Source organism: Anguilla rostrata, chromosome 12, assembly GCF_018555375.3.
Source record: "Anguilla rostrata isolate EN2019 chromosome 12, ASM1855537v3, whole genome shotgun sequence".
Taxonomy (NCBI): Eukaryota; Metazoa; Chordata; class Actinopteri; order Anguilliformes; family Anguillidae; genus Anguilla; species Anguilla rostrata.
In genome coordinates this window covers 11668063-11682625 of record NC_057944.1, presented here as the reverse complement: position 1 = coordinate 11682625, position 14563 = coordinate 11668063, and the positions used below count along the sequence as shown (strand labels likewise).

Sequence of the window (14563 nt, the reverse complement as noted above, 5' to 3'; positions counted from 1 at the left end):
CACTTGCCAACTTCTAGCATAAATTTAAAAACCATTTCTCCAGATAACATCCCGGTTTCTCTTGCCTCAATATTTTTAAAAAAAATTTTTTGTGATAAAATACTGCATGCAGCAAAGCATAGCCACTCGTGTAACTTCCATAAATTTTACTTTTTGTCTTCCCAGCCACCCGTCTCCTAGACTCTACTGAAAATTAATCCGCTGGCTTTATTCAAAGGGTATAACTACTAGGTTGACTAAGAATTAAAAGGAATAATATATATATATATATATATATATTATTTTTTTTCTTTTCCTCTTGCATTCTTTTCACAGGCGGCATTTATTTCTTTGTGAATTAATCATTTGTTATAGCCTTGCTATATCAACTTACTATTTAATTGAGAAGAGATGTATCAATGCATGAATAAAAAAATAAAAAAATAGATTGACATTTGCTTTGTTAAATGTTGCCCATACCCAAATTTAACATTAATATGCAGCATTAAGCACGCGTCACCCATATCTTGGAGTGTTGAAGTTGCCATTGCTCAGGCGCTTAGAAAATCATGGAAATGTGGTAAAAAAAATAAATAAATAAATTTAAATTTTTTTTATTAAATCGCTAGCTGATTTGGGTGACCTGGGTAAAAAGGATGCCTGTTTAATGAACAGCCATGCAGTGTGCCATGTGTGATGGTTGCATTTTAGCATCACAAGGGAGCACCTAAAATGTGCAATATATATCAATAATCAGCTCGGTTAATGAACCACTTCAGTCTTCTGCTTGGTGTGCAGCCATTAGTATTTATACTTGTTTTGTGGTCATCTGAGGATGGACAATGGATAACAGAAATAGGGAAATTCTGCATATACCCAGCAGTTGAGGCAGTTTGAAAATGCATGCCATTTATTATTTATGATATAATACTGATTACAATTGCATGTACCTCATCGCAGAGGAAATGGCAAAAACAAACATGTCTAAGTGGTCACGTTTTTATACTGTACATTTCATTGCAATCTAAGAAGTTGTCAGGATCAGTGCTTGTCTCAGGAATCCAAAAGTGTGATGTCACCAGGAAATCCCATAGGCCCACTTATAATAATCAAGTGCAAATGAATCAACAGTCAGTATATTGTAAAAAGATTATACCGTGACTGGGAATCATTTGAAGTATTCTAGACTGAGTGTAATACATTACAACTCAAAATGGCAAAGCCAGCCACAACAGAGATTGTATACTAATTACATTACAAGCATTTAGCAGACACTCATCCAGTGTGAAAATTTTTTTTTTTTTTTTTTTACATTACATCAATTTATACAGATATACTGAAGCAATGCAGGTTAAGTACCTTGCTCAAGGGCACAACGGCAGTGCCCTACCGGGGAATCGAACCAGTAACCTTCAGGTTACAAGACCAACTCCTTACCCATTATATTGCACTGCCGCACTATTCGGCACTGTCCTGTAGGTGGCAGACTGCAAATTATTACAGAACCCTCAAAATATTAATTACAGAGGATAACGTATCATAGGTAAATATCATTATTATATTTTTTTAATTAAACGTTCGATTGTATTAAGTTTGTCCGTTTAGGCTTGACTAATATACCTGGGAAAATCTTAAAGGACAAAAGTGACAGCAAAAAAAAAAAAAAAGTCGGAAGGCAGACACTGAAATCTTAAGCAACATTCGACACGTTGAGCAATATTTGATAAGATGGATGTACATATTTTGTTTCGTTTTTCTTTTTTAAACGTACATTTAAAATGTGTAGGTATAACAACAGCCTGTCATATGTACCTCTTTCACATTGTCCAATTCCAAATGGAACAGGTTTCACTGACAGGGTGGGTTCATATAAACCTCCCTCTTCTGATGTCACCCGCAGTCAAACTCAAGAGGGTTTAATCCACTGCCACGGATTAATTTCCACGCTTCTGTTTTGGGAGATGAGCAAACCAGGAACCGGACGAAGGTAGAGTAAACTTTTGCCCTGTCGTAGTCATGAATAATTCTTAGTCTAAAACGCTCCGTTTGCGACTGTAGCTTACTTGCTAAATGCACTCCGAACTTTTAATATGCTGTCGAAATATAGCCTACGTGACTGAAAAATATCACCGACTGTAGCTGTCATGCTAGCCATCTAAAGCAGTTATCCATGATCGCTGAATATGACGGGACGTATAGAGAACGTCTCGAAGTTATAAGGGACAGTTTTGGGCGCACAATTAAAACGTGTGATTGAAATATAAACGTTGATGCAGTTGCTACTGTAAATAACTTCTATTTAGATGACTAGATGGACATTAGTTACTTTTCTAACACTCCGTAGTAAATTACTGACAAATGTTTTTTGGAGTGTTTTTTTGTAATACTAAACGCATTTCTGCTGTTGTTATAGTCTGTCCTTTATAGGGCTTGCTTATTAAAACTGCATCAATTTTCATCTCTGTTAGTTCACTGAGCGATATCTTGATCCCTTCTGTGGGACAGACTTGTTATGATATAGCTCCCGAAGCTATTTATTTATTTCATATTGTGTATCCAGTGTATTTGTAATGTTTCTTTATGTATTGGATAGTTTATTTTATTGTTTCTTTTGTTTGTCTATTTGTTTGTATGTTGCACATAAAATATTTCTGTTTGAGGGCTTTGGCTGTATAATGTACTTGTTCGTTAGCTTGGCTATAATGTAACGTGCCCGACCTTGAAATTTGATGTCAAGTTTCTTGCAGCAAGTGGTCCACTTACTTGGGAACTTGATCTTGGCCAGATTTGGATGTAGAGATATGCTTAGTTTACGTTATTTAACACTTCATACAAGGCTATCAAGAATTTATGTCATATAGCATTTCCTGGTTATCGTAACCCAATCACTCATATTGTTTAGGCTACTGGCAATAACACCAAAGTATTGAAAGGATGACTTTGTCCCCGTAATTCCTCTTCCCCATTTTTCTCTTCTAAAATGTCTTCTAAAAATGGTCATTTGGTAAATAATTGTTGACCTAAACTATGAAATCATGGAAATATTTGAATCCATTTGTACTTTTAATCTTGAGCAGCAATCCATGCTCTTTGAGGAGGGTTTGTGAAATGGGCATGCGAGCATTTAAACAGATATGGCAGCTGTTGCTCAGTCTGCCATGATGCTTGGCATTCTTTATTTATCTAATGTTCAACAGACATTTATGATTTAAGGGCGTTTAGCTGGTCAGAACGATAGGCATAAGTATCTGATTCTAAAAGTCGCTATGACTATGTCTTCCTATTTAAATGGTAAAAAGAGACAATATGATACTTTTTTTACCACGTATCATCTGGGTATTGCACAGTTAGCTGTTCTTTTGAACAGCGACCCAGTTCAGAAGATTTGGGTGGGGTTCCACACGTATTGCCTGGGCCCTGTGTCACACACATTCTAAACGCTGACCTCTTCTTTGTGAGAGGTCAGCATTTAACATTCCAAATTTTCCGTATTTCCCTGTAACACTGCTGGATAGAAATGTTTGTGTTAGCATGAACCTACACAGACTAAGAAAATAAAAAAAATTTAAAAAATGATAAAGTAGCTAGGTGCTTGTGTGCTCGTCTGTCCAACCAAAGACAGGGTGTGTTTGGGATTTCTGTTCAGTGTTCTTCAGGGAATTCGGTTATTATTTAACCTTGGCATTGAGCCACCATGCAAGTGGTCTTCTTCATTGGTGAGAGCAGCAATAACCAAAGTGAACTTGCCAAACTGATTTGGTAGAAGCAAATTACACTGGCATTTATTCGAAAGTCAGTATTAAGGGCAATTAACTGAATCCAGATCTGAGGCTGTTTATTTATTTAGTTTATGAGATTTCAGTGGATCAGTTTGGCATGGTTTTCAGTAGCTTATTAGGTGCACCCATGTAGGAATTACAGAACACACAGCCAATGGCTTTTGCACATTTCCTCCCATAATGTCCTCAGTTAGATTTCCCATGTGTTTGCAGAACCCTTCTAACATATCACTTCAGATAGAATTATTTTCATGAGCTGTCCTTATTGGCTTTTATGTACCTACATTAGAGATATTACATTAGAGACATTAGAGCACCATAATCTGTGGATCTAACCATTTTGGGGAACTAGATAAGGGGATTATGTGGGCATTAGGCACATAAATAAGTAAATCTGACAGATAGTAGGTGTTGAATGAATTAAATCCAATAGATAATAGAACCTAAATAAATGTAACCGACATGTATTATGTTCCTAAATAAGAGGATGTAACAGGTGCTAGGTAACTAGATAAGGTGATTTAACCGGTTAGGTACCTCGCTAATGGGATTCACCAAAGCATCAGCTGATTAAATGTTTGTTCTTTTGTATTGAATTAATGCATGGATAATTGAATAGAGCATATATTTGCTTTTGGGGAATGTAGCAGAGAGGAACAAATCCTAAACAGTCTTGTAATCCCTCATAATGTAGCACACTAACATTTGACTGGTATATTTTACCTGTACACTGCATAAATCCCCTGGAAATTGTGGCCGCACAATTAAATTAAATGTCTGTAATTAAATGTCTTGGGCCAGTAGCCCTGGTGAAAAGGGGGGCCTCCTGTTAGAATATGACTTAGCTCCCTGCTTCAGCTGTTGTTTCAGGAGTAGGCCGTTTTTGGAAATGATGTCAAAATGTGTGCTCAGATTCTGTCACCCAAGATGGTGCTCAGCTGGTCTAAAACAAATGACACTAATCTTAGTATAAAAATAATTTAAAAGAAATGAGACATTTCAATTCTTCCACTTTAAGAATGTCAGTGTGTTTTTATGTAGTGATGTTTTCTCCCTGGTCTGATAAGGGTTCAGGTTTGAACAGCAAGCAGTGTGAGCTCGTGAATGCAGGGCGTTTGCAGGCTTCCAGTTGTTTTTGTTTGATATGTGCCTCTATACCAGTCGGTGCTGGCTCTCTCCTGTAGTACTGTGTGGACTGTAAGCTATAAAATAGACTGCAGAGGCTTCATTGTGTGGGCACAGGTAACTGTGACATGGTTGCAACTCAAGAGGTACAAATGGCAATTCCAAATTGGAAAGAAAAAAAAAACAGGGGATTTAAAAAAGCTCAGAGTGTAGGGTTGAAAGTATCAAAACCATTTGGTGCAATTGTGCAGAATGCTGACAAGCAGAAGTGCTCAGACGTAGTCATAATGTTAATGTGTCTCATATGATGCCAATAAGAGCTGTAAGTACTTTGGCATTTATGGTGTGCTTTATTCTATTTCAGTACAGGGCAGTTGTTCCCTGTAACTTGCAACTGCTCTCACAATTTATCCAGAATACAGTGTGGTGATGATGAAAGCAAATTGAAAATGAAGGGGAACAAAATGAAAAATAAAGTCAGGTCAGAATTAATAGAGGGGGGGGAAGAAAGAATACACAACAAATTTTTAAAATTCCAGAGACTAAATTCTGTTTTTAGGGTGATTATTTAACAGTTTTTGTTTACTTTTTAATGTATAGACTATATTTTATAGACCCTGCCTGTGTTAATGAGCTTGCAATGACCTAAATTCACAAGTGGAAATATTATACCCATTATGTAACTATATAACTGCCCATGGGCAATGGCCTGCAAGAAAGCTCATACTCAGATAGCTTACCATATGGAAGAAATACATCGGCAGGACAGTCCTCCTTAGTTTGAATAGCATGGTGATTAGCTGCTGCTTTTGTTTCCATGTTTTGTAGCGACTTATTGTACTCGTCTGTCCTCGTGTACTCTTACTGGTTGGCGGAATGTCTTGGCGGGTAAATTAGTTTCGGATCAGAGGGTTTCTGTAGCGGGTGCCCTTTTCTGGGATGGCCAGAGATGCATTTCCCTCGAGCGGGATCGTGTTCCGTAGTCTGGACCAGTGAAGCCCGCCGTACATTGCATAGAAAGTGCCGGAATTAGTGCACCATTCCTGCTCTACGGTTCAGTATCCCTTGTGGTAGTGCAGTGATGCGGAAAAGACATAAGAAGTCGCATTCCGATTAGAAGCCATTCAGAATGCATATTTATAACATTACGTGCTATGTACAATAGGAAATGTAAAGAATAAAACTCCTACTCTGTCTTCCCAAGAGTGGCTTTGGTTGAAGCCCATCTGTTTCAATATTAGCCCGTAGCATACAGTCTGAGGCTGCGGGTAATTATGGCACTCAGCAAAGAGTTAGGTCAAGAGTTGTAGTTGCATATTTACTATTGAACCGTCCTCCGGTTTAATAATGTACACTATGTAAATAAGAAGTCTGAAACGTTACAAAGCATTTCATTCTTATGGGAAATGTTTTGTTTCCCTCTCTTGGTGTGTACAGTATGTGTGCGGACAATTCAGCCGTGAATTCCCAAGTTTTACTGGGGAGCTAATTCCTGTAAAGTGCCTTTGAAGTCTCCCCTAAGCTCATTCCACACCAGGCCATGTAAGGCAAGGGTTTTATCTGATTTCAGACATGAAGGCATACCTTCTGTAATGTGTTGCTATGGTTACACGTTTTGCCATTCTGTTACTGTTAGATTTTCCTTGTTTTACCTCCCGTCGAATATTTCGTATTTTTGACGCAGTCTCCTCCTACACTTGATTGACATGGTGTTTAAAAGAAGAGAGAGAAAGATCTGGTTGCGTCTGTTGTACTTTCTAAAGAACGTTTGTTGTGTATTTTACCTTTCTGTACAATTTGGTGCAATGCCTAATAGCGCATCCCGTACCCATTTGGGAGAGTGCACATTGGGAAGCACATCCGTGACCCACGCCAGTCACTCCACTGGGCTGCACAGGTACGGCCCTGTAGAACTGTGGAACTCGTAGTTGATCCAGGCTGACCGCCAGCTCCCAAATGACCGGAGGGGTTGTTAAGTCACAGCGATTGGGCGGAAACACGGGCGAATGGAACTTTAACTCCCTGGTGACTCAGTAGTGTACTGCACATTGACTGTGGGACTCCTGGCCCCTGTTGACACTGGCATGGCCGTGGCACATGACATGGCACACCTTTTCGATTGGCCAAGCTCATGGTGAACAAGATGAACACATCAGCTGTGAAATGAAGTGAAACCCTGGTAACAAGATGTCCTGAGGTCGTCTGATTAATCTTATCCATATTACTCCGTGGACCAGTTTCCTATGGCCCAAATGTGATTTTAAATAAAATCTAAAATTATTTATGTATTTGTCAGCTGAAATGTGTTTGGTTAAGCAAGTATTAGTATTAGAACTGGGTTCCACCTTTTTTCGGTCAACAGTGCTGGTAAACTGTGCTATCGTCTTCGGTAAATACATTCAGCAGCCAGAGATTGAGATGGCTTTTTGGAAGGTCAATATTTGCATGGAGTGGAATTTTGGCAGGAGGTGAAAAATAACCCGTGTCACATTGCTCAGCACTGTGAGGAGAGCTTCACTTCCTGCGGTTTGAATGCCTCAATAATGTTCATCAATCATAGTTTAAAAGTTTATACTTTTATCTTCTTTTCTTACAATGCTGATATGGCCAGGGAAGAGGGATATCTATATAAACTCTGTTTGTCCTAAAAATGTGCATGTGTATGAACATTTAATATTAATTTAACTATAAAACTGTTACATTAAAATATATAAAAAGATAACTATAAAACTGGTACATTAAAATATATAAAAAGATTTAAATGCTAAAGTCTGTTGTGACGAATATTAAAATATTTGTCTATTAAATTAACATTTAAAAATGGAATTTACCAAAGAAAACAAACAAAAAAAAACAGGCTTAAAAAAAGAGGTCCTCTTCAGAGATAAGTTTTTGTGTAACTTAAAATATCCACCAGGAGTTATGTGCCCATGACCGTCCAACATTCAATAATGATAAAGCTGATTGGTTGAAAATAAAATCTGCCATGGATACAGTGAGCTGAATGAGTTGAATTGATCAAGACATTATACGGCACAAAATGTTCGATTTCTTTTCTTCTTGATTCAAATCTAAAAATGGAAGTGGGCTTAATTGGTGTACTTGCCTGACACTAAGTGAAGTCAGCATGATTAGATTGGGAAACTAAAAGAGCTTTCTGTGTGAGGGGCCCAGTCGAATCTTTTCACCTTGTGCCTCATGTCCTGGTAGAATCAGCAAACCCAACGGTCACATGCTTCATGTGATCAGCGAGGACCCTGCCTCCGCTGGTGTGCCAACTGGTTTCTGTTGGAGGGGTTTTGGAGAAATTGCCTGATTATACCCATTGATAGCAAACTGCAGGAACTCACTATGGCCCAAAGGCATTAAAAAAGATCAGTCAGTCAGTCAGTCAGTCAGTCACGGGTCGATAGAAAGAGGGACATCCCAATGTAACTTCTGTCTACAAATGGAGACATGCTAAGTCATGGATACGCATGGTGACAGAGGGGTTTAGATCCATGTTTTTATGTAGCGGTCTGCACAGAGGATGGACCAAGACTGTACCAAGTATGTGAGCTACTCATGATCCCTTAGCTGATAATGGATAGCAAAACTAGTTCAGCTGACTATTAAAAGTACATTTCTAATCTACTTTTAAAACGCTTGACCAGTTGACTGAATCTTGCTTCCTGTGGATTGCAAAGAAGTTTTTTCAACCTCTTGAAAGAGTGTAAATTGTATTCTGTTTCATGATGGACCACATAAACCACTCAGAAAGGACAAAAACAGATTCAGCTATTCAGCATTACACAGCCTGCTGTAATCCAACTAGTGAGTGAGTGAGTGAGTGACAACACTTATGCATATCACAATATTACGATATACAATATCCCAGACGATATGTAGTCTCATATCACAATATCGATATAAGGTCGATATATTGCCCAGCCCTAGTTTGTGTACACAGTACATGTAACTGTCTTGACTCTGTTGTATGTTGTGTGAGTTCTGTGTGTTTGCAGTACAGTTAGAAGCCATGAATCTGGGTTTGTGTCTATTACAGGTGCTGTTTTGTTGTTGCACACTGATCGTTCTGGGTGGAGGAGAACAATGAGCAGAACAGCACAAGGCCCAGCGTGGACGAACGAACCAGAAGCATAGGAGTAGGACCTCCGCAAAGGGCCTCGAGGCCTTGAGTTCCTACGGCAACGACAATATATCCAATCACAGCGCTCACCTTAAGGGCTCTTTAACTGCGAACGAAGTGCAGGCCCTGCGGGGAGCCCGAGAGGGAGGGAGGGGCACCATGATTGACCTGAGCTACCTGACGGAGGAGGAGCAGGAGATGATCGTGACGGTTCTGAAGAGGGACGCCGAGCTGAAGAGGGCCGAGGAAGAGCGAGTCAAGTGAGTTTCGGGAGCTCCCGCTGAATGCTTCCCCGTCCGGTCTTCACTGTCATCTGAGGGGTTGAGAGTTACAGTAAGACATTACGTTACAGAACGAGAGGGGAAAGGTCCTGTAAAACCTTTACTCTCATCATCAGAACTGAATGATTTGACTAAAGAATGCAGCCCAATCTTCCTGCCATCATCATAAGAATGCAATGTTAGACAAAACAATCATAATATTATTCTTTCAGGCCTTTTGCACAATGTTTTCCAGTTTTCACCATTGTCGTCTGAATGCAGAATCAAATGGGGGGGATATTTACAATCGATTTTCATCATAATAATAGCCATAATCATTTCAATGAGGTAATGTGATGCAGAAGTTTAGAGGGACCAAAGACTGGTAAATCAGATTGCAGGTTAAATCTCCAGACAGGGCACATTCACTGAGCAGTTTAGCAGAGGAAATTGCCTCTTTAAATAGCCAGACAAATGAAAGTGGATAATTGCATAAAATGAAAGCTGTGTAACAGCATTTTGCAAAAGCAAATTGAAGAATTCATCATGCTTATTTTCATATGACAAATATTATTGACAAATATAATATGTGGTGTGGGAACCTCTGAAGTTGTGATTCAGGGGAGCTCTTGTTTTCCTTTCTGAAGGGCAGCCGTGCTGCCTGATTCGAATCCCTTATGTGCACTTTTAAGCCAACAAGCGGCAAAATGTCAGCTCTGGCTGCCAGTAATGTTATAAACCCTAACCTGGGCCTACCTCTTCTGGGGGAACAAAAAACAAGATCATTTAGAGCTGAACAGGCAACTCCACGTTTGAAAGAAAGAAAAGCAATGCCCCCCCCCCGCCCCCCCCCCCATTATGTTATAGTCGCATTGTATTTGCCAGAAAAGATGCATAGCGCACCTTCAAGGCCAGTTCCAGTTATGCTAGCCGCTAGCTGGAGTGTAACTGTGAAAACAGCGTGCGTCTGTCTGAATACAATACAAAGTCCTTGTGGTGAATCATTACACACAGAGCCAGGCTGTGCACTTGTAGGAGTGTGGCATTTTGGAGTGTGGCGTTTTGGAGACTGGCGGTGAGGTCTCCCTTCCGGCCGGTTCCCAGAGATCAGAGGCATGGCCTCAGTCAGCCTTGTGCTAACGGGATTAAGTCTGAGCGTGTGCAGCGATGTTCCTGCGCCCTCTCACATGACCACCGCCATTGTTTCACATGAGAGGAGGGAAAGCAAAAGAGAAGAGGAGCCCTCATAACTTAATAAAACTAAATTCAGACATACTTTTATCAGCATGCTACCTTTAGATGTAACACAATTAGCTGTTGCTGAGTAATTCAAATTATACATGAGCTGTCCAACCACTAATTGTATGAACTGTGAAATGTATATCAGAAAGACAATAATATTTGGTGTCTTTTTAGTTGGAAGTTAATTGATTCTAAGTGTTCATTTCTATTTTTAATTCCATATATTATTTTTGGAAATATTGAAAATGTGAGGGTCCAGCGTAAAGCTATTCATTCAATCACTTGTATGTGGTTATATATTCACTGTATTTAATTTTGAAGGATAAACGTGAGAGCGGACTTTAGGAAAGCATTCATAAAATAAGTAGGGATCGGTAGTAATACCAGTTCAACTTTTAAATAAATGCAGTCTCTTCCCATCTCTCTCTGTCTTCAGGCAGCTGCAGAAGATTCCGGCTGAAGGTGGGAAGCTCAAGTACCTGTCAGGGGAGTGGTTCTACGAGGCCAAATCGCAGAGGCACCTGGACCGCATCCATGGCTCTGACATCATTAGGGCATCTATGAACCAGAAGGACCAAATGACCCTGCGTGAGTGCGGGACACAGTGCATGTCTGTCACACGCTGTGCTTTAGGCCTCTAATGCCAGTGTGTAAAAAGCACTTTCCCATACATTCTGAGCGTCTACTGTTTTTCTTTTAACTGCTTAAAGCGTACTCAGCTAAACTAATGAGTTTCGTTTCATCTCCAGCAAAAATTCCACCAATCCTAATCTTATTACTTTAGGACATATGATAAAGGGAAAGTTGATTTTCATTTTTGTAGTTCGAGGGCACAGAAAGCCCAGATTTGGAGGCAGGTTATTGACATTTTGTTGTGGCACATTTACCGACTTCCTTCTTCTACTGATATTTTACTTGAGGGCTTTACTTTTGACACAGATCTGCTTATGCTATTCTGCAGCACGCCTGCGGGACAAAATAGTTTACCGCTAGAAAATTACAGTTGCTAAGGCTCAGTCCCAGAATGACCTCCTTGGCAAGTCATTCTTAGTAACATATTTCTGAGGTAGATGTAAGTAGCATATTTATGAGTCTGAGTAGCATTTTTAGGCTCAGTCACTGTGAAGTCATATTGTGCCATTTCAAAGGGTCAAAGTCATTATGACCCCTATCGCTACTTTGAAAAGCAAAATTAAATTGAGGATTTATTTGTGGGAAATAATTTTGGATAAAGGTGTCTGTGAGATTCCTGCCAAAATGAGCCTTTTGTGTGTCACGGTAGTGTGAAACCACACACTCAGTCAGGCTGCTCGCTCCACAATAGCACCCAGCAAGCCAGCGCTATTGTCACAGAAACTGATTATATTGATAGAAATTTGAGAGGAGCCCCAGTGAATCTGGGCCACTTTTAAGTCTGGCATCGATCCTTTCTGTTCCAGTACCTTATCAGTATTAGCTATTATTACCGTTCACGTTAGGGTTATACACATACATGCAAAATGCTCATGCTGTGAGATTATTTGTCTATGTACACCTGCAAACAGCAAATCAAATCCTGAAGCAGATTTCAGGGTAAGCATTTAGAAAGTATTGGTCCTGTACAGATCCTGTACTGAAAACATTAGCAATGAAAACACAATGGTAACAGAGACACAGAAACAGCTGGGAAGAAAGCTGTATAATGATCAGATTTGTCTACTGACTCATTCTGCTGAAACCGGATTTTTTAAATTATCATGTTATGAATAAAAATTCCTTAATTTCTTGCACTGTTGTTACAAGTATTGCACCTTGTATAAAGGCCAAAACAAATTTTAGATCTTTAGGAGCAGTTTCAGGAGAAATGGGGAGAGACTCTGCAGAAGTAATGAGTTTTATTTCAGTGTTGGACTGTATGGCTAATTGTAGCTCATGTTCTCTCTCGTGTGCTCTCTGTCCACAGTGAGCCTGACCCAGTCATGGGCAGCAAGGACCAGAGCACTCCGTAATGGGAATAAAGAGAAGTTACGCCCCCCGGAACGTTTGGAAGAAAATCAAGAGCCACCAAAGCAGCCGAAGGAGGACAGGTGACCTTTGACCTCTTTCAACCCGAATTAATCCATGCTAATGCTCCTACACGTGCCATAGCATAATTTAATGTATATTTTCAACAACAAAAAACGTAGAATTCAAAAGGAGGTGAGAGGAGAGGTAAGAGGATTTTAATGTTTTTTTTCCCTGTATGTTTACATTATTTTCTGATGCTCATTCACCTTTAAACAAGCACTTAAACAAAAGCTAAGAGTGTAACAGTATGTACCGAACTGTGCGGAATCGTTTAGTCTGTTTGTTTTTTAAAAGCTGCGGCGAGCACGGCAGGATATGAAGGCGAGGCAGGACGGGTATATCTGCAAAGGGGAAGATCGGTAGATTGAATACGCAGGGCCTCAGACAAACATGTCGTGCGCTGCCCAGCGCCCCGGCCGGTCCTGTTGAAGTATGTGTCTTTGAGGTGTGTCCGTCTCATGACACCCTTAATTAAGTGCGCGGTGACTCACGCAGAACAAACAGAGGTGTTTCTCACCGGAGCCAGGCGGGCCTCGATAAACCAGGAAGCTGCGTGGCCTCGCCAGAATTTACCCGACCCATCGCTGCTTCTGTACAGTACGGCCATAAGTACACACTCCTTTCACATACGCCTACTTTCACATACATCAAAGAACGCATGAAGAATTTAACTTTTCATTGAAGTGAAAACCCGTGATATTTTACACAAAGCGTTTTTCTGTAATTTAAAAAACGCTTGCGTGAACAACAAATCCCAGTTTGCAGTTGCAAACTCCAAATGTACAATTTACCCCTGGTAATTTAAGATGTTTGATACTGTTGTCCTTTTATGACTGACTGGAACATCCATATACTGAGGCATGAAAATATAAGTACACTAGTATCTGATGTTCAGTTTTATATACTTTTATGTTGTTTTATATACTTGCTGGATGTTGGAATTTTACTGCATGTGCTTGTGCACTAGAATATCTTCCTCTCTAAACAATAAAACAAATATTCAAGGCTGGAGAACTCCCTCCGTTCAAACAGATTCTTTGTTCTCTCTGTTGCCACAGTTAGTTATAGGCTGGATTCTGTATAAGTAAATACACACAGGCATTTGGAATATCCCAGCAATTCCAGCTTAGACTGTCGTAAATGTGAGGGATCTGTTAGGGACAAACAGAGAAATTTCAAGAGAAGAAGCTAATGGCCACAATGGAACAGCTGTCCACATATTGTTTAATGTGAAATGGACTGAAATGGATTTCACTCCCATGTTTTTTAAAATGATTTTTTATTTTAATGTTGGCACATATTCTTGTTAATACTGTGTGAAACTATTGTTTGCTACTGGACTGCTGTAAACATCACTTGGATCTTGGGAACAGGAAGACAGGAAGTTTTTGGCCATGAGTGCATCACCAGTCTCCTTGCCCTGAAAACATTTATGGCGCTGCTATAAATATCTTTCGGTCACGTCTGGGTTGTTATGGTTATTTTTGTGTATAAACAGCGGGGCATAGTCCCGTCTTAATCTACGGAGTCTTTAATGGCACACTTTCTCTCAGCCTCCTGAGCAATTGCAGGAACCATTTAACGAATACCGCCGAATCCGGCTGCTGGATGGCTCGTACGGTTAAGGCACTAGGCCGTGGTGCGAGGATCGACCTCACAGCCGCGTGCCAAATCCGGCCCGTGTCACCGCTGGCTGTGCCTGCGTGCGCTGAAGCCACATGCAAATGGTCTTCCTCTGGCTCCAGTCTGTGCTGGCTTAGCTTTAATCCGTGCTGCGAAAAGAAGCAGCTGGCAACACCGTTTGTTTTGGAGGAGAACTGTGGATGCCTGCACACTTTCCAATCAGCGGTGGGGTTTGTGCATGTACGCAGTTTACAGATGATTGACCATTCCAAATTGGGTTGAGAATCGGATATGGTCAGCCCCACATTGGGTCCCACATTTATTTCAAAACAAAAAGCAAAAAAAAAAAAAAAACCCATTGAATCTTCGATGTTGAGTCC

At 40.1% G+C, this 14563-nt stretch overlaps 1 protein-coding gene across 2 annotated transcripts in view; it reads left to right on the top strand.

Annotated features, from left to right (window-relative positions):
• Positions 1-1756: 1756 nt before the first annotated feature.
• Positions 1757-14563, top strand: part of sytl2b (synaptotagmin-like 2b) — a 28519-nt gene continuing 15712 nt past the window's right edge. The window contains exons 1-4 of one of the 2 annotated variants that reach the window (XM_064301641.1): positions 1757-1966; positions 8929-9272; positions 10951-11102; positions 12457-12580. In XM_064301641.1, the coding sequence (XP_064157711.1) occupies positions 9172-9272; positions 10951-11102; positions 12457-12580 (377 nt within the window). In that variant the 5' untranslated portion in view covers positions 1757-1966; positions 8929-9171. The remainder of the gene's footprint in view (positions 1967-8928; positions 9273-10950; positions 11103-12456; positions 12581-14563) is intronic. The other variant, XM_064301642.1, reaches the window with a different exon arrangement.